The sequence below is a fragment of the Dermochelys coriacea genome, chromosome 15, assembly GCF_009764565.3.
Source record: "Dermochelys coriacea isolate rDerCor1 chromosome 15, rDerCor1.pri.v4, whole genome shotgun sequence".
Lineage (NCBI taxonomy): Eukaryota > Metazoa > Chordata > Testudines > Dermochelyidae > Dermochelys > Dermochelys coriacea.
The window spans coordinates 262,683-281,102 of NC_050082.1; the positions used below are offsets into that span (position 1 = coordinate 262,683).

Genomic DNA, 18,420 nt, shown 5'->3' on the forward strand with positions numbered 1-18,420 from the left:
CTTCTGGATACAGAGACCTATAGGATGCCAGCCATTCTGTCACCTCAGAGCACTATGAGGGGATGAATACTGTAGACAGTAAGATCAGGTGGGAGGAGAGGGTAGTGCCAGGCCAGCAGAGGCAAGACAGGGGGTGGTCCCACAGCCAGGAGCCCCAGAGAGTTCTGTGAGCTGCCCAGGCTAGACAAGCAAGGAGAGAACTAGGCTTCTGAGACTACTTACACCTTGATTGCAAACTAGTTTCTTTTCGGGGCATGAACTCCTTGGGCCCAGGCCCAGACCACCCTCTGAGCACACCCCTTCCCCCATCCATTCCTCACCTCAAGAAAATTGATAGGGACAGAGAAACTGGTTCTCATGAGGTGAGACGCAACCCTCCTCCCAAAACCTGTGCCCCACCTCGCCTGAGATTTGAAAACCTCTCACTGATGTCCCATATGTGGCGCAACCCCATCACCAGAGCAGGGGCTATCTCTTCCTATGTGCATGCACAGCTCCTAACACGATGCAGTTCAGGTCTCAGTAGATAGCAGCTTCTAGGTGCTATGTTACTGCCAAAAATAAACAATCCCTGCACAGCTGATTATCTGTAAAGCATATACAGCCCTGCTGAAATCAAGAGACTGGAAAGCCAACAGGAGAGCCAGAGCCAGTGAGCTTTTCACAGCCGAGGGTCAGAAAACACTGGACATGTTAGATGCTTGGGCTGGGCAGAACCCCTGAACCTTTAGCACGGCTCCCAGCACTGATATTAAGCACTTGTCAGCTAACGAATAAGGAGTCTCCACTCAGCACTTTTACTATGTGCTTAAATCCACATGGGCTGTGATTCCCCTCCCCCAATCGGTGGGACTGGAGGCGACCCAATTCTAGGTGAAGGATGAAGCTGATCCAGGTGTGTCCAGGGAATCTCTATGAGCTTTTGCTTTGGCACTGATTTCCCCCTCCCCCAATCCAGGTGGTTATCGAGGTGAACTGCCCAATGAGGAGGCAGAGCTCTTGGGCTGAAGCTCACTCAGGTGGGGCTTGTTCGCTTTCAGAGCACCCGCTGCAGGGCCTATTTACAGGGGCTAGGGAGGTAGCACTCTGAATCTTTTCTTTCCCAGGATGGCTCCTTGGAGGGTGGTCCTGGTTACTGCTGTGTGTGTAGCAGTGTTTGGGGTGCCAGGTAATCTGAGACTTAGAGCTACTGAGATAATAACAATGGTGTGGGCTGTTATGCTGTCTTATTGCTGTGCTGGGTGTTCTGCTTACTGTCTTTTGTTTTCTAAAGCAGGGTTCTTGTGATCAGGAGAATAGCTGGTGGATTTCTTACCCTGTAACATCTTTGCTTAGCAATCCTACTATTTAGGGCCTCTTGCCCTCTCTACTGGGAGGCTTGGGCACTCCTGTGTGCTGGGTAAGATGGTATCTGATGCCTTAGATTAGGCTAGTCTTTCTAGGGTGTCTGCTTAACTGAGACATGTAGGGTATTAAAATGGTAAGCCATCACTTTAAACGGCATGGGGTTTTTCCTGGTCCTGCTTGCAGACTATGGGGCTCTGTGGGGAAGATGATATGGGCCTAGTAGTAGCCTGCTGTGGGGAAGGTTGTGCCCTTCATGTTATGGGTCTCTGCCTTGAAGAGACAAAGCAGACTGCTTTCCTTGTTTTGGATACTTGTGGCACCTTAGACTAACAAATTTATTTGAGCATTAATAAATTTGTTAGTCTCTAAGGTGCCACAAGTACTCCTTTTCTTTTTGTGAATACAGACTAACACAGCTGCTAGTCTGAAACTTGTTTTAGATGTGAGTGTGATCATTCTAAGGAACAAAGTAGTGTTGCCCTGAAATCTTCTAGTGGTTAGCTCACTGGGGTGCATATGTGGTGTGGATATACAGCTTGCTCTCTAGCTCTGGTCACTGGCTGACGTTCCTTTCCATGTGAGAGGAAGCTGTCTAGAGATTGGCATGTCTCCTCTTTTTTGTAACAAAGGCACAGTTCCACCAAAAGTCCAGCCTGCTCTTGCTGCATTTCATGGAACTTAAGGCCAGAAGGAACCATTAAGAGCCTCTAGTCTGACCACTTGCATAACAAAGGTTAAACACTCCTTTCTCCTCTGTGTGGTGCCCCCCCCCCAAAAAAAACCCCACTTCTCTGAGCTATAGCATAACTTCTTAGACATTCAATCTTGACTCGCTTCCACTTGATCTTCCACCATTCCCCTGTGGCAGCACCTTTGCCTCCAGTGCATCATGCAGTGAAGAGAAGCAGAAAGCCACAGAAACCTGCCTAAAGGAGTCACAGCTGATCTATGAGGGTTTTTTGTAACCAGGTGTTGAGGGAGGAGTGGACAGCAAAAAGTTAGGGCTTTTATTACCCTTGAGCAGGCTAGGAACTGTTGTGGTGTCCTCTGCCTCTGGCACTAGACTAAATTGCTAGCCGATCATTGGGCTAATGAAAACTATGTGCCCAAGGAAAATGGGCGTGTTTAGTGTCTAGGGAGCAAGCTGTAGACTGAAATGCTATGTTGGAGCTTAATGCAGGAGAAAGGTGCCTCTCAGCCCTGGAGGCTAAAATGGACTCTAGCTCTGATTCCCTCATCTGCTACCTCTAGCTCATGTCCCCAAGCCCTGTGTGAGGATTTTTTGGGGGGGATGGGGTGGGGGGGAGAGAGAATCAGATTCTTGGTATTGCCAACCCCAAGCTTTCAAATCATTGTTTTTATAGAGAATGCCATGTGTGTCTTAATAAAGCTCTATTTACTTCTGGTTTCTGAGCCTTTAGGGTGCACTCAAGTCACTTTCAAGCTCTTCTATACTATAAAATTAGAAACTCACTATTAAATGAAAGCTGAGACTCCCCACACTCACATGATTACAGGAGCTGGGGCTTTAAGAAAACCACCAAATGCTGTGAGATTCTCTTAGAAATGCAGCATTGGCAACATTGGACTTTACCCACTCCATGTTCCCTTCAGTTCCTGCTGTGACTGATAACAATGATGCCAGCTGGGGAATGTGGACACCTGATGCCTAGGAGCTGGAGCATCCACTGACCTCATATGTAGGCCACAAGAGGGGAGAGATCTGCCTCTGCCCCCCTTATCTGTCCCCCACTTCTAAGCCCTGGGCTGGGGAGTGGTAATACTTCACTCACTGTATAACTGTCTGCACCCCAGTCTGGATGCTCCCTCTCTGCCTGGATGTTCCCTCCTCTGAAGGAAGTTCTCAACCTGTATGAGTTTGTCTCTTGGGGTCTGTCCTCCTTACTGGGTCCTGCTTCCTCAGCATAGCTGGGGTTTTTCTTTAACTAGCCCCCTACCATGTGATAACTTTGGGTTTAAAGGAACAAATTCCCTGCTTTGTTCCTTGTATCTTAAGAATCAGAACTTTTAAGGGCTCCATTTACCATCTTTCTCCACGCTGAGGAAACTGAAGGCTAGCTGGGTGCCTGGCTTGTGAACTGAGTGGAGGTGCAAGACTCTAAGCATAGCAGCTAACCCAGACTGAGTTGGCAATAATCAAAGGTTTCCTTCTCTAGTTGTCCCGGAGCTAGTTCCCACCCAATGGAATGGTTCCTTGCACCCAACTGCAGCAGCTATCGTCACAGGTCACAATCGGCAAGACACCACAACGGTGCAGTCTGCAAAGATGAGCTTCTTCCATAAAGTCCTGAATGGTGAGAAACCCTTGGCCTCCTGGGTCAGGCAGGCCAAGCCCTGCAAAAGCCCATGAGCTTATACTAGCTACTTCCATCTTGGGTTAGGCCCTCAGCACATCTGCAGCAGCATCCTTGAAACTCTGTGGAGCTCATTCTCTATTCCTCACCCTGCTCTGAACCCTGCATCATTGCTATCCCCTTATTAGGTTAGGGAGGGCTTGCCTGTGGCTTGGTGGGCTGCTACTCAGCAACATACCACTGACCTGAAGGTGGCAACCTAGCCAGGCAGTCCCCTGAGTGCAGAAGTTGGCTACATGTTTGTAGGGCCATATTTCCTTCACCCCATCCTATGGATGACTTTCTGAAGGATGAACCATTTGGGGGCTCTTGTCCCCTCCCTTCTGGGAGCTAGTCACTAGCCCTCTTAATTACTATCCAACCCCTCCCTCCAGAATGATCCAAAGGCAGGTCCTACCCTCTTCATGGGAGGAAAGACCAGCTACCTCAAAACCTATGTATGTTTAATGGTCCCTCTCTTATAGTGCTGCAGGTCTCGGGTTGGTCCCTCCATAGGTTTTCTGCTGAACCTATTTTAGTAGGTCCCTCTGTAGTGGTGGAGGTCCCACTTGGCCAGTTCTGTGGCCATAGTTAGGCTGGTGAATGCTGCAGGAGGAGGGCTGAGAGGTGCCTGCATGGTGCATCAACGAATCAGAGGGCCTGATGAAAGTCTCCAGTCTAAAGAATGGGATAGAAAGTAGACAAGATGCTCCTACTCACCCGTTCTTGCATTCCTAGAACAAATGAACACCAGTGAAATTGGGATGCAGCAAATTTAAAACTGACAAGACTTAAGTTTGTGGAACTCAATGCCACTGAAATGCATCAAGGTGAAGAACTCTGCCAGACTAAGATGCTCTGTGGCTAGCAAGAACATTTCTGTGTTGAGGTTTAAATAAATCCAGGCATAAACGAAACTTTGCAATGGGGGTGAGTGTTTAATGATAGATTCCCCCCCCCCCCATGGGCAGCCTACTGACGTATTCCTCTAAAGTCTCTCCAGCAGTTCTATCCCCAACAGTGTCCAATTGGTCTGATCCAGTCTGACACTTTCTATGTTCCTACAGATGCTGTTCAATGTAGATTCAAGTCTAGTTTCTCAATTCTTCTCTCATAGCTGCCAAAGATCTAGTGTCCCCATTCTGGGATGATTCCTCTAACAGTACAGTGTCCACAATGGCGCCTGCTGCTTCAGCCCCCTCTGGTACCCCAGTGGCTGGCCATCTCTCAGCTAGAACACCAGCTCATGTCCAGTTCCTGCAAGGTGGCCACTTCATAAAGTCTGCAAAGATGAACTTCACCCTAAGGATCCTGAACGGTGAGACCTTCCTACAGACCTTGGTGAGGTTGCCATGTGTAAGAGATTCAGCATTCTGCCTTCTCAATGTTCTGTTCTGTTTTGTCCTCCCCACCCCATGTACAAAACCAACCCTGGTAAACACTCGTCCTGCTGCCTAGGCGCCAGTATGAGTTGTCTCTAGGGTAACAATCCATGGATATCTGGTTAACATGCTCCTGGATTAACATGCACCTACAGGCATCTTGGGCTCATCTCGTCAGTGGTGACCATTGATGTATTTCCCGCCCCCCCCATCCTTTCCTGGACTGCCCCACTTACAGGGCTTTGTGTGCTGAGAAAGCAAAGGCACTTCCTGCGAGAGATGTTGGAAGTGTGGCTTAGCACCACTTTTTTCACCTTGAGCATGGGGAACTGCCATCTTCTGACCGAGTCCAAGGGTGGATCAGCTCTATAGTGCTGAACCTCTGCTGGCTCAACACACACTGGCTCCAACACCTAGCTGAATGAACCTAATGACTGGGATTAAATACCTGGGGTGGCATATACAAGGGCCAGCATATGGGGCTCTCTTCAGCAGAGGGCTTCATAAATGGGAGTCTTGTGAAGCTGCAACAACAGAATTCCTGGATTAGAATAGCCTCTAGCCTGGCCTCTGTCTAGCTGGGACATTCAGTACCTTCCCTGAACTGTTTGTATGCTCCACCATGTGAGTGGGTAGCTTGTTCTCTACTCCTCTATTGTCCCATAATGCTTTCTGGAGACTAGCTGGTGGCTTATTGGGAGGGACCCCTGTCATTGGAGCACAAGTCTGAGTAGGTCTCAATCTTAACATTTACCACAGAGTTGAACTTCTGACACCTCAGACTCCAGCCATAGGCTCCTGGGAAGCAATAGCTCTTAGTTTCAATCAATCTGAACTGGATTGGAAATGAGCTCAAGGGCTAGGTGGCCTTCATCCAGCCCCTTGACCACTTGCTCCTTTTCTGGGCTGAAGAAACCAGGAAAGAGCAGTTGCTGGTTTGACCCTTCTGGAGAGTAGAGGCAGTCCTAGTTAACACTATGGCTCGCTGTTCCTGGGTGCAAAGACCTGATACAGACTTTCTCCATCCCATGACCTCCCTGGATGCTGGGAAGAATGTGTACTCAGCCCTTGGGGGCACTCCCTCTGTCACTGGGTGGATGAGACAAGCCCACCTCTTCAGAGGTGCTCCAGATGAAATTAGGATAGTACAAGACATTGGTACATGTAACCTATCCTCTTCTCCCCCCAGAAGACTTCAGTGTGATGGCAGAGCCTCCAACATACAACCCTGGCTCTCCCATCCATGTTGAGGCCAGAGTGGAATCCAGTGCAGGTGTCTCCCCAAGGATCTATGTGGATGAGTGCTATGGGACCCATGCAAAGCACCCGAACCATTCCAGGAGGATCTATGTGATTGTGAACAACCATGGGTCAGTGGGGGCAAAGGGTGGGGAGATTAGAGACTGAGGAGATGCTTGGACTTGTTCTGCATGCCCTCAGGTGTGGGGTCTCACTCCCAACACATGGACATGCAATCTATCCTGCTGTCTGGATTAGGAAATGTGAAATTGGGGTGAGGGTAATAGCCTATATAAGAGACCCAAAAATCAGGACTGTCCCAATTTTATAGGGACAGTCCTGAGATCTGGTCACCCTAGACTGGATATCAGCACTTCCCTGGAGCAAAAATACAGCAGGAAGGGGGTGAGGGGAGCAGGTGCTCTTTGACCCTCAGCTGGTTCCTATATTAAACCCTGTGAGCTGTAGCTCATGAAAGCTTGTGCTCAAATTTGTTAGTCTCTAAGGTGCCACAAGTTCTCCTCTTCTTTTTTGCAAATACAGACTAACACGGCTGCTACTCTGAAATCAGTCATCCCTGTTTACTCTCTCGGATGTAGGGGGGTGTGGATCCCTTGCTCTAGCAGGGGAACATGTAACTCCAATGCATAAACTTGAGGGAGTCTCGTCCTAGGCTCCCCAATACAAAGGTGGTGGGCACAGCCCAGGAAAAGTCAATGGGAAGAATGGCAGCCTGGTCAGTAACAGACAACCCTTGCTCAGTCTGCACCCACTACACATCACTGCTGGGGAGGGCACTTCCTCTGATCCCTTCCCCCTTCTGGAGGCTGTGACCCTGGGCTCAAGGCATCCCTGGCTGGCTCCCTTGTCTCCCCCAGGTGTCTGCATGGGGGGGAGTCTGGAGACGTTGCGATCTGGCGTCGGCCGGAGGATTCTGCCTTGCAGTTTGCCATCCAGGCTTTCATGCTGGCTGGTGAACCAGAGGAAAAGGTGAGGCCCCACTATGGGTGGGGAGTGTGACTGGCTGTGCCCTCGGGCATTGTTCTGCTAGTGGCTGAAAGGGGCAGCTGGGCTCAGCTGAGGCTGATGAAGGAAAGCACCTGCCTCCTCAGATGCTGCCAACTAAGAAGCAGACTTGGGAGTCTTTAACAAGCTCCCTGAAGCGACTGAGTGGACCTGCTTGGCCCTTGCAGCCTGGGCAAGGCATTCGGCAGCAATTGCCTGTCCTGCTTCAGAGTCCTAATTCTGAACAGATGATGCCCTATGAGAGACTCTACCTGCCCCTCCCGGCTAAGCCAGAAAAGCAGGAACTGCTTGGTGAAAGCCACCTTAACTGGAATCCAGATCCTCCTACAAGGATCCCAAAGTCTCCTCTGTTAGCTGGGTGCTTTAACTGCCCCTGAATCTTCCTGGCTGGAACCAGGGGGTTATCCTTGCCATGCAAGACTGATCTAGGAAGTCAGTGCTATGTCCTGCCCTATTGCCCAGGCTAAGATGCACTGCAAGGGGAGCTCATGGGCACTAGCTTGCATCTCCAGCAATGTAGCTGGGGCTTTCAGGGAGATGTCTGTCCTGGAATGTGTGCAGTAACCAGGCTGGCTGAGCTGGCTGCCCCTTACCCCATCTCAACACAAGCATGTACAGCAAATAGCTCAGAAGAGAGGCTTGTGCTTGGCTCAGTCCTCAGGATCATTCAGCTGTGTGCTCCCTATGTACTGTCTCTCCAGACAGCCAACTCTTCCTGGGCCCTCATTTGTGCACTAGCTTCACCTCTGTTCCCCAGTGGTTCTGGGCCTGCCTGGAGTGGGAAGGCTCCATGTATGGCAGTTGCATGGCAGTGGGCAAGCCCACCATCTTGTCTGCTTCTGAACACCTGCCAGGCTCCCTCCAAACTTAAGGCATCAAATCTAATTTTCAGTCAGTGCAGGCTTCATCCAAGATGAGGCTTGGCCCAAGGGTTTCCCCTGGCTGCTCTGACCATGACCTTTAGCTTAATCCCTTGGCAGTCTAGCCTGCATGTAAACTCATACCCCAGGTGCTGCTGGTCAATCTGGGGTGGGAGCTTAAGGTTTGCTCTGAGCACAAGTTGTCTCTTTCAGATCTACATTCACTGCCTGCTGACTGCATGGGGTCAGGAGAGCCTCACAAACCTGGGGAAGAAGTCCTGCTATTACAACAGTACCTCCTTCAGGTCTGCTCAGCCATTCTCAGTGCATTTCTGGGGGCTGTAACCAAAACGCCCCATAACACTGGGACTAGTGGGGCTCTCCCATATAAGAAACAGCTAGCAGGGCTGTTGCAACAGTTGCATCTGGGGAAGTGCTTTTTCACATCTGAGCACAAACAAGATGCCACTCCAGAACATCTATCAAACAGTGCCTGGAGAAGGCTCTCTGGGCTATGTTTGGGGAGGGCATGTGACTAAATTTGAGCCACCAATGGCTTGAATGTGGCCACCTGGCTTAAATGAGACCCCTGGCCAACATAACACCCTGCTGGGAGGGTACCTCCAGGAAGCTGGTTTGAATCCAGCTCTGATCAGTAGTGACCATTTGATGGTTGAGTGGCCTATGTGAAGCAGTGGGTTTCCATTCAGTTCTAGTGGGCAAGCTGCCACATGGAAATAGCCATCACAGCTGTCACCAACTGGCAGCCTCTGCGGTGAAGCCAAGGCTATAATGGTGTGGAGCTGGCCTGTCCTCAAAGTGCCTGCTTGTGGGGCTATATGGGGTACCCTCCCTGTAGGACCACTCCTGATCCCAGATGTGCTGTGCAGGGACTGCTGCCCAGTGACTCCTTCCTCTCTCTATCTCCAGCTGGCAGAACCTCGAGGACCCTTCCCAGAACTTAAAGTGTAGCTGCTGTGACAGCCACTGCCCTGCTGACCCCACTCCTCCAGGAGAACTAAGAGGTACCAGGACCCTGTGTCCATTTTCTTCTCTGCATGCTTGATACTGTGCAGCCAGATTGTATGGCCGACTGAGTGTTCCCCAAACAGAATGTGGGGAGGCTGGGGTGCAGTCACTCTCTCTTGGCTGCAGAGAAACAGATGTTCTCTGCTGGGGCTGTCTCAGCAGACTGCAGGCAGGACCTGGCAGCAATGCCGTAAGAGGTGCTTCCACTGTCCACAGTGGGACGGCTACTGGGTTCCTGGTATCATCCACTCTGCTGTGGTCAGTTAGCATTGGGCTCTCCATTGGACTTGAGTGGTTGTGAGGTCAATAACGCAGCCAACAAGAATGGGGCAACATTGAGGAAATGTGATCTTGACTGGCCCTCTTCTGTGATTGGCCCTCAATACATCGTGAGCAGGGGGAAAGTCTAGCTATCCAACAGGAGCTGGTCACAACCATCTCTCTGCTCTGGTGAGGACACAAACAGAATGTGGGCAGCCTCCACTCCATCATATGCAGCACAATAATGGGGGGGGGGGGTGCTACAGGTTGTTGTCAAGCTACCTTGCAAATCAAATTAAGCTAAGGCACCTGAGGTGGGTATTGAACCCTCTCGCACAATAACTCCTACTCTATTAGCCAAAACCCCCTCAATATGGTGATGCAGCCTGGGGTGACTAGCTTGTACCTGTAGCCTCCATCTCCTTGTGGAATGAAGGCAGCTGTAGCCATCCCATAGATCTCCATGGCTGTGCTCGGCTGCCTCTGTAGTAAAGCGACTAGCCATGCTCAGACTGGGTTGCCCAAAGACCTGTTTTTCCTCCAGAGTTTGTAGGTGAAGGAATGCTCCACAGAAAGGTAGCTGGCCCCTTGACAGTGCACAAGGAAGAGGCTCCATGGTATGAAGGTAGGTGTGAATGAGACCAGCCAAACTCGTTGTACTGGGAGGGAAGTGGGAATGAGTAACTTAGCCATTTCCAGATGTTGTAGAGATGGAAGGACCCTGAGTCTAAGACTAATGGTAAAAGCTCTGATGGCACTGGTCTCTGCTGAGTAAGAAGGCAGTATTTGGTTCTGTAGCTCCCAGATGGCACCGCTTGTAACAGCGGTTCTGGGTATTTCTCTGTAGGTCGCATCTAATGAATGGCTAGGCACTGGGAGCCAATACACAAATGCAGGGCTCTTAGGAGACTGGCTTCTCCTGGGGTTATATTTTTCTTTGGTCCACTTGATCTGGACTCAACCCCTGAATGTCTCTGTCCCCTAGAACGATGCCGCACCCTGAAGAAGCTTCTGCTGGTGGGTGTTGCTTTTGTGGGTAGCTGTCTAGTGGGAGCCCTCTTTGTAGGAGGCCTCTTAGCTCTGGCTCTGGCCTTGTTCTGGTCATACCAGAGCAGCAAAGGGCAAAGGCTGCTGAGGAAGAGGAAGGAGTACCCCTACCATACAGAGCTGCAGACTGTGGTGAGTGCCCTTGTGACAGCTGAAGAGACACAGAAGGATCAGAGAGAATCCAGCATAGACTACAACTTGAATACAGATGCATCAGAGAAGGAATAACTAGCCCTTCAAGCTACAATAAATACTCTATTTCTCTAATGTTCATCTCTTGTCTGTCTTCCCTCTGCTGAGGTCTCCAAGCCCCCATGGTGGGGAGGGGCAGGTAGAGATGAGACTGACTCTGCCCTCCATGATGATCTGGATCTTCCTTGCTGGAATGAGCCTTGGGTTTCCTAGTTTTCTCCGCCAACAGGTCCAGATACTCTGGGGGTGGGATGGTGGTATGCAGCTGCTTGGTCTAGAGACCCCTAGGTTAAGACTGTGTGGCAACTCCTAGCTCCAAGCATTCCAATTAGTGAGCAGCCATGGCAGCTGGAAGAGTCCCACTTTGCAATGCAGCAGTTCCTATCCACCCCCAACTTGATACTTGATCACTTAAGAAAAATGAACAAAAACCCAAGCTGTGGCTGATGCCTTTCTGGCTGCCTCTAAGCTCAGGAATTGACCATCCAGTGTGAGTGACAGCTGACAAATGAGGGTGGTGGGAGGACTCAAAAGCCAAGGAATCAGGGCTGTGTGAAGCTCAGAAATAACTGGTGCAAGTACCTATGTCCTGAAATGCAAGTGCACTTCACACCTCTACACATCACCAATCTCTGCCTTCAGCTGACCTGTAACCAGGGGAACTTGCCAGTAGCAAAGGACTCAGAAAATAGAGCTGGAGTGGTGGTGGGGGAAATCATCTCAAGGCAGCAGTTAAGTCTCTGAAAACAGGCTGAACAGTCAACCAAAGCTGTGCTAAAGGTCAGGGTCAATGCTCTGAGGCTCATGCTGCAGGCTGGGGCACTACAGTGGTTACCACCCAAATCCTGTGTTTTCTGGTGTCTGTATATTGCATTGTCTCTGCTTCTGTGAGGCTTAGAGGAAGGGAGAGACAAACCTCCTGGCTTCTTTGTGCCAGCATATCATAGCTATTAAGATTGTCCTTGCACTAAAGCAGAGGGAGCCTTAACCAGCTACTTCAATATCACATGGAACTGGAGTGAATTCAGGTTAAAGGGGTTTATTCTGAGGAGAGGGAATTGCAGAGTTGTCTTACAGGGGGAACCTGACTAGTCAAACAGCAGGAACTGGAGCCAGCTAGATGAATGTGAGTTAGTACAATTAACCCCCAGAACAGGGTTTTTGACAGTAAATACAGATCTCTCAATAGGCCAAACCTAACCTGTCCCATGGCTTTGTAACTTAGAGCCTCTCCCAGCCTAGCCTGTATTAATACCATTGGGGTTTTGGTAGCAATTCCTCTTCTCCTCCCCCTCCCCCCAATACTCCCTGAATCAGGCCACAAAGGACCAAAAACAACCCTGAAATCCCACACTGCCAGAGGAGCTGGGCTTCCAGCATTTGGGTAGGACAACCAGCTCCTGGTAATTCAGGCCTGGTGCTAATGCCTCTGAAGCAGAGGTGCGCCTGCACTGGGGCAGGACTGCCCAGCCCACTTGTTCTGCTGTCCTGATGTCACAGTAAGTTGGCATAACAGCAGAAAATTACTCTAATACAGTAGTCAGTTGTGAGGTGTGGACCTGGGTGGGTGAGAGGAGTTCTCCCCCCTGCTCCACTTCAGCCATGAGGGGGCGGGGGGGCTGCCTTGGAAGAAGAGGGATGTTTCTCTTCTGCACCATAGAGTTTGCGAAGGCTGGAGTCCATCAGGAAATCCACTGACCTGCAGAGAGGGGAGGCTGAAGTTACTTCAAACAGGTGTTTTCATGCTCCATTGTGCCCTTTGCATATCCCTTCATTCCGTCTGCTGGGCCCCATCTCCTAGCAAACAGCCCCAGAGCACTAGCTCACAGCGAGGCATTACTTGGAAAGCATTTGTATCCATCTCTAATGTGATCAGTGTTGGGCCCTTCGTGAAAGGGTTAACCACAAGGTCTCCTTTGATTTTCTTTCTCCTCCTAGCTGTTAAATCCCTTGATGGATGCGCTGCCCAGCCACCTGCTCTTTGATACCAGCTGCCTGTTTCTTCTTGCACCCAGGTTTCAGAGTAGCAGCCATGTTAGTCTGTATTCACAAAAAGAAAAGGACTACTTGTGGCACCTTAGAGACTAAAATTTATTAGAGCATAAGCTTTTGTGAGCTACAGCTCACTTCATCGGATGCATCCGATGAAGTGAGCTGTAGCTCACGAAAGCTTATGTAGCTGCTCTGATGATTTTGTTAGTCTCGAAGGTGCCACAAGTACTCCTTTTCTTCTTGCACACAGCAGCCCCTGTTAGAGGCAGCCAGAGGGTTGCTCTTAATTTCCAGCTATTTTTATAGCCCTTGTGGTACAGGGGATGCTTAGCACACATAAGTGCAGCTAGTGCTTGCAGCTCTTCAAGTTGTCTGAGCAGGAGAACCTCACTTTTTAAAATGGAAACTAAGGTTCTATTCCCTGGAGGGGGTGGAGTAAAGCTTGGAGCTATGACCCTGAACAGCCAGGATGCTAGCAGCCAACCAAAACCAACGTGGCTTTGGGGGGGTGTCTTTTTAAAAAAAAAAAAAAAAAAAAAAAAAAAAAGCCATGCTTGGGGCAGGGGCTGACTCATGATGTGTGGTAATACAGAGTGGGTGACAGGTGAAAGCAAAGAGCAGCACCATGTGGGATGGCCGGACAAGTTTCATGCACCACCCCCTACTGTCAGGCACCACTGAGGACTGAGGCCCCATGTGAACCAATCCACTTCAGCTTCCCAGGCCTACACTGGCCTTTGCTTGGTGGCTTACGGGTCATTTTTCAGTGTCAGAATTTCCTAGTGCGCACAGAATCTTGTCATCAGCCCCAGGCTGGTATTTGCCATGCTCCCCTGCAGTCTTCCTGTGGTCAAGACTCCTTGAAGCAATGGGCAGGGTTAGTTGTGAGCTAGCGCTGTGCTCGGCCAGGTGTTCAATAGCAGCTATGCCAGGAGAAGGTGACACCATGCTGGTGCAGGGCAATGGTGCAGCCAGGGTACATGCACAAATTCCCCAGTGCTAGCTCCCTCTGAGCTGCTTGACAATGAACACACAGGCTATGCTTGCCAGAGGGCCTGGGGCATGAGGGGACTTTCAGCAAGAGTTGGGTGCCTACAGCCTCGATCCAAAGACACTCAAGCGTTGCTCCACTAAGATTAGGGGTTTGTGGGGCCCTGGGCCAGAGCAAGTGGGGCCTTTCCCCACCCCTTCCACCTGCAGTTTCCCCCCGGCACTCCACCTGGGGAAATGGAGTTGGAGCATGGGGGCTCCTCCCTCCCCAGTGCTCTTGCCAGGCAGCGGGGTCAAGGTGCAGGGGCTTACAAGGATCACTGGTATCCCTAAGACAGAGCACTACTGGCAAATGCTGCATTTTTAATGGCAAGCACTGTAGCTACTGCTGATAGAGACAGGGAAAACAAGACACAGAGCGGCACCGTGACTTGCCCAAGGCCATACCATGAGTCAATAGCGGAGTGAGGAGTCTTGATTCCTAGTCCTCTGCTTTAACACCATGCCTCTCTATGCAAGTAGTGTACACTGCCCCCTGTACCATCACCTTCCCCGCCCCCAGGGCATCACAAGCCTCTGGACTCTTGCCCAGAGTCCTGGGCCCCAGGTGCTTAGCTATGATCCTGCCTCCCCAGTGTTAAACCTTGGCATGCCAGGGAAGCCAGGCCAGCCCTTACCTGTCAATGGGCTTGATGATGATGGGAATGGCTGAGAGGCCGATGGCTGTGGTCATCCAATTCCTGATGGGGAGGGGCCAGTGGGTCATGGTGCCCAGGAGGTAAAGGGAGGCAGCACAGATGCGGTTAATGGTGAAGCCAGGGATGGCTACGGAGGCCAGCGCCTGCCACACAAACGTATCCACCACAGCCACAACCACCCGCGTCGTCTTCCCCGCATCATATTCATGTGCCTGATGGGTACAGCAAATAGAGCATGGAGAGTACTGGAGGAGAGGGGCAGAACAGCAGGTTATGGATGGGAGGGGGTGTACAGAGAGGAATGTACCACTGATGTGGAAGAGGGGGGTTACATACAGGGTTCAGTATGGGTTGGGGGAAATGGTGCAGAGAGGAATGGACCACAGCAGAAGGCAAGCAGAGAAGACACATTCGTTATGGGCTTTGTGTGTGTGTGTGTGTATCTGAGCGCACATGCATACAGGAGGGTGTGCAGGTAGGGGGTGTACAGGTCTCTGTGGATTTGTGGGTGTGCACGTGCATACGCGTGCATGTGCAGGTTGGGGCTATAAGATCCGTGCATGAGTGCACAGATGTGCAGGTCTGGGTGTGTTTGTACGCGTCTGAGTGGGTGCATTAGCTCACCTGAGCAGGGAAGGTGCTGCCCTGGTGTGTGCAGGGTGGTACCACCAATCAGGAACACACCACAGAGCTCAGCTTGGCACTGCTGGGCAGCGCAGCCGACACACAGCAAGGAAGCTGCCAAGTCACTGCTGTGTCTGATGGGGAGCCAGGGCCTCCCCTGGCCCGCTCACCCAGACCATGGCACATGGCTCCCTGCTCTCTAGCTACCATTGGATGGTGGGTCAGTGCTAGCAGGCTCTGCCCCCTGTCTCCAGCACGGTAGCAGGGGTCAAAGCATCCTCTTCCACACTCCTGGAAGTGCTGTAGTTGGCCTCTCTGGCTCCTGGATTTGCTGCCAGCTCCTGGCATGCCCTAAACCCAAATGCTTTTGCAGACGGTGGGCTCAGGAATGATCCCCCAGCCCAGCATATTGTACAGTTATGACACATCTGGCACTGGCCAATGTCAGATACAGGGCTCTGGACTGGAGAGCTCAGGGGTCTCTTCCAGAGTGTCAGGGACATGGGATACTGCACTAGAAGGACCACAAGTCTCTTCCTGCAGGGGAATTCTTATGGTCCACTGTCCTACCCAAGGAGGTGAGTGAGAAAGAACTGAAAGGAAAAGGCAGGTGAATTTCACAGAATGGAGATGCAGGACACTACAAATCCTGAGTTGACACCATGAATCAAAACATGCCCAGGAACTTCAATCTATGGAGTCTGACGTCTATTGCAGGTGGAGCGGGAGAGGAAGATAGGGCCTCAGCGCAGACAGCTGTGCAGTGGAGGTGTGCCAGACTGACTTTGTCTGTGAAAAGGTGGGGCTCAGAGGCAGAAGCAGACTTTTGGTGCATGAGCAGGACTGGCCCAGTAGACAGGATCTGGGCAGGAATGAGAGGGAGCGTGGAGTTAGCAGATGAGAGAACTTGGCCAGGCTGCCCATTTTGTCAGCAGGAGAAGAGAGCCCTTGCCCCATGGAAGGTCAAAGGCCTGACAGGGAGACCCACCCTAGCCTGCCCTCCCCCCTGGCACAGGACCTGACCAGGGTCTAAGTGATAGGATCTTGTTCTGGCCCCTCTATGGGATTTAGGACACACACACACAGGCAATCCCAGGGGTCCAGGAGACAAACAGCTCTGGGGTACAGGAACAGAAGGGTTTGAGAGCTCCAGGACACTTACAACAGCTGCCTTCTTTCCCTTATCAATCGCGTCAGCTGTCACATATGTGGTAGCCACACCGTAGCTTGCCCAGACCAGCGAGATGGGCACAATGGCTCTGAAGGACTCTCCAATTTCATTGGCATAGCCTTTAAGAAAGGGCAAGGTCAGAGGGACCAGCGGGGGAGGGTTTAGTTACAGAAGAGGCTAAGGCACAGGCCAGAGAGGAGTTAAAACAAAAAAACATTGGGACCCTACCCAAGCTCCACCCACAACACCGCAGTAGCTCAATGATCAGCAGCCCCAGTGTTGTCATTCAAGCATCAGCACTAGGCTTCAGCCTGGCAGCTCTCTGCAGCCAGTGGGTAGCTCACGCCTCTCAGAGAGCATCAGGCCCTCTGCAGACTGAACAGACAATTCTGCATCAGGTCACCTGTGGGATCAGGAGGCTGGGAACTGCACATGTAAATTCTGCAGGAGGCGCCGGCCCAGGAGAGAACAGGCCCTGGGTGCCTCCTCAGCAGAGCTGAGGCATGGGGCAGGGCAGTGTGGGCAAAGCTTGCCCTCTGCTGCACTACTCTGTGGCTCTCCAGGGCTCGCTCGCGGACGCACCACACGGAGTTTCCGAGCAGTCTGCTTCTCAGCGTGCCCTGGGCTGTCAGCAATGCTTCCAGGGTTATTTTTAGCCCTGGTGCCTCCGATACCTGCAGGCTGTGCCAGGCGCCTCTGGAGGGAGGAATCACTGAGCCCTCGCAGAGGCCTCACGAGCCTGGGGCTGATGGGCAGGAAGGTCACCTTGAGTGTGCCCTTTGTTCCCTGCATCGCCCTCCAGCAGCCCATCACTTGGTGAGAGCTGCCCTCGGCAGGTGGGGGCCATTCTTCTGTCAGCCAGAAAGCCAGCCCCAGCGGGAAGATTCAGTGGTGAGCTGAAGCCGGTTGTTAAATTCTGAAGCCGGTTTAGCACCGGTTGTTAAAGGCTGGGCAAACTCCGGCCTGCGGGCCACATTCTGCCCGTGGGGCCGTCCTGTCTGGCCCACCCGAGCTCTCAGCTGGGGAGGCTCCCCTGAGAATCCCTTTTTCATTTTTACTCAACGGGCGGCAGTCCGGGTCTTTGGCGGCACTTCAGCGGCAGGTCCTCCAGTGCCACCGAAGACCCGGAGCGAGTGAAGGACCCGGTTCTTCAGCTTTCGGCAGCTCATCACTGGGAAGATCCCATAGGGTGCCTGGCCACAGGGACTCATTTGACCCAGGGACTCAAAGAAGCCAATTGCTCACAGCATGGCATGGGACATGGCTCCCTTCGCCGCGACGCAACCATCGCAGGGGGAAATGGAGCGCATGGGTGCCGGCATATGCTGTGCAGGAATTGCACAGCCACACACACTACACACTGATCTCTGTGAATCAGTGTCTGGCTGTACAACACCACACACACACACTATATTGATCTATGAAAACCGGTTTGTGGTTACACAGCAACACACACACACCACAATAACAGGCTGAAAAATCAGGCTCACAACCAACCCTTGGAGGATTAGCTATGGAGTGTGGCTGCCTCTCTCCTCGGAGTACACACAACCCTTCCCACGCATGTGGGGCACACACACACACACACACACACACGGCTCGGTGTCTACCGCCGCGGCAGATCCTGCTCCAGACACGTCACTGAGCAGGGCGCTAGTGCCCCGCGGTGCACACGCGTTACACGGCGGGGCTCAGGACCGGGCTCACACTCACCCAGGTAGCGCGCCCACGTGTCCCGGTAGAGATCGGTCTCGGCGGGGGGCCCCATGGCGCGGCGGCCGCTACCCCGCCACACGCCGGCCTCGGTCAGCGAATCCCGCCCCCTCGGGCCGGGCCGCGGGGCTGCCAGTGGTGCGCGGATGAGAGCCAGGCTCCGCCCGCCCTGCCCCGGGCCGCCGCGCACGCCCGGAGCCGCCAGCATCCGGGGCCGGCCCGGGGATCGCTCCAGCCGCCCGCCGCGGCCACGCACAGGAACCCGGGGGCACCAAGGCCCTGATCTGCACCCCCGGGAAGGGAGCCCAGGCCCTGATCTGCACCCCCCGGAGGGCAGCCAAGACCCTGATCTGCACCCCCCGGAGGGCACCAAGCCCCTGATCTTCATCCCCCGGAGGGCACCAAGCCCCTGATCTGCACCCCTCAGAGGGCAGCCAAGGCCCTGATCTGCACCCCCCCGGAGGGCAGCCAAGGCCCTGATCTGCACCTCCTGGA

The 18,420-nt window shown here is 52.3% G+C and overlaps 2 protein-coding genes across 5 annotated transcripts; one reads left to right on the forward strand and one right to left on the reverse strand.

The window, feature by feature from the left end:
- The first annotated feature begins 1,051 nt into the window (after nt 1–1,051).
- Nucleotides 1,052–10,812, forward strand: LOC119843970 (zona pellucida sperm-binding protein 3-like). Its single transcript, XM_038374029.2, has 9 exons — nt 1,052–1,168; nt 3,525–3,662; nt 4,819–5,019; nt 6,273–6,453; nt 7,201–7,312; nt 8,422–8,513; nt 9,139–9,233; nt 10,043–10,123; nt 10,484–10,812. Exons 1-9 carry the CDS (start codon nt 1,108–1,110, stop codon nt 10,771–10,773), a joined length of 1,251 nt encoding a protein of 416 aa, XP_038229957.1. The 5' UTR covers nt 1,052–1,107; the 3' UTR covers nt 10,774–10,812.
- Nucleotides 10,813–11,760: 948 nt separating this feature from the next.
- On the reverse strand, nt 11,761–18,148 carry MTFP1 (mitochondrial fission process 1). Of its 4 annotated transcripts, none has more exons than XM_038374032.2 (4): nt 17,926–18,148; nt 16,204–16,331; nt 14,397–14,629; nt 11,761–12,436 (listed from the first exon to the last, which is right to left on the reverse strand). In XM_038374032.2, the coding sequence occupies exons 1-4, from the start codon at nt 18,131–18,133 to the stop codon at nt 12,334–12,336; spliced, it is 672 nt and encodes a 223-aa protein (XP_038229960.1). In that variant the 5' UTR covers nt 18,134–18,148; the 3' UTR covers nt 11,761–12,333. The 4 variants fall into 4 exon arrangements, with proteins under 4 accessions (XP_038229960.1, XP_043354071.1, XP_043354072.1 ...); XM_043498136.1 differs by lacking the exon at nt 11,761–12,436 and adding an exon at nt 15,042–15,392 and having other exon boundaries at nt 14,495–14,629; XM_043498137.1 differs by lacking the exon at nt 11,761–12,436 and adding an exon at nt 15,042–15,392 and having other exon boundaries at nt 14,562–14,662.
- Nucleotides 18,149–18,420: the final 272 nt, after the last annotated feature.

Excerpts from the sequence above, each read along its gene's own strand:
- MTFP1 (XM_038374032.2), bottom strand. The coding sequence starts at position 18,133 with ATGCTGGCGGCTCCGGGCGTGCGCGGCGGCCCGGGGCAGGGCGGGCGG. Across the intron at positions 16,332-17,925 it reads CACGTGGGCGCGCTACCTGG|GCTATGCCAATGAAATTGGA; the intron begins GTGAGTGTGAGC and ends CCTTTCTTAAAG. Across the intron at positions 12,437-14,396 it reads ATCATCAAGCCCATTGACAG|GTCAGTGGATTTCCTGATGG; the intron begins GTAAGGGCTGGC and ends CCCTCTCTGCAG.
- LOC119843970 (XM_038374029.2), top strand. The coding sequence starts at position 1,108 with ATGGCTCCTTGGAGGGTGGTCCTGGTTACTGCTGTGTGTGTAGCAGTG. Across the intron at positions 1,169-3,524 it reads AGCAGTGTTTGGGGTGCCAG|TTGTCCCGGAGCTAGTTCCC; the intron begins GTAATCTGAGAC and ends TTCCTTCTCTAG. Across the intron at positions 9,234-10,042 it reads TCCTCCAGGAGAACTAAGAG|AGTTTGTAGGTGAAGGAATG; the intron begins GTACCAGGACCC and ends TTTTTCCTCCAG.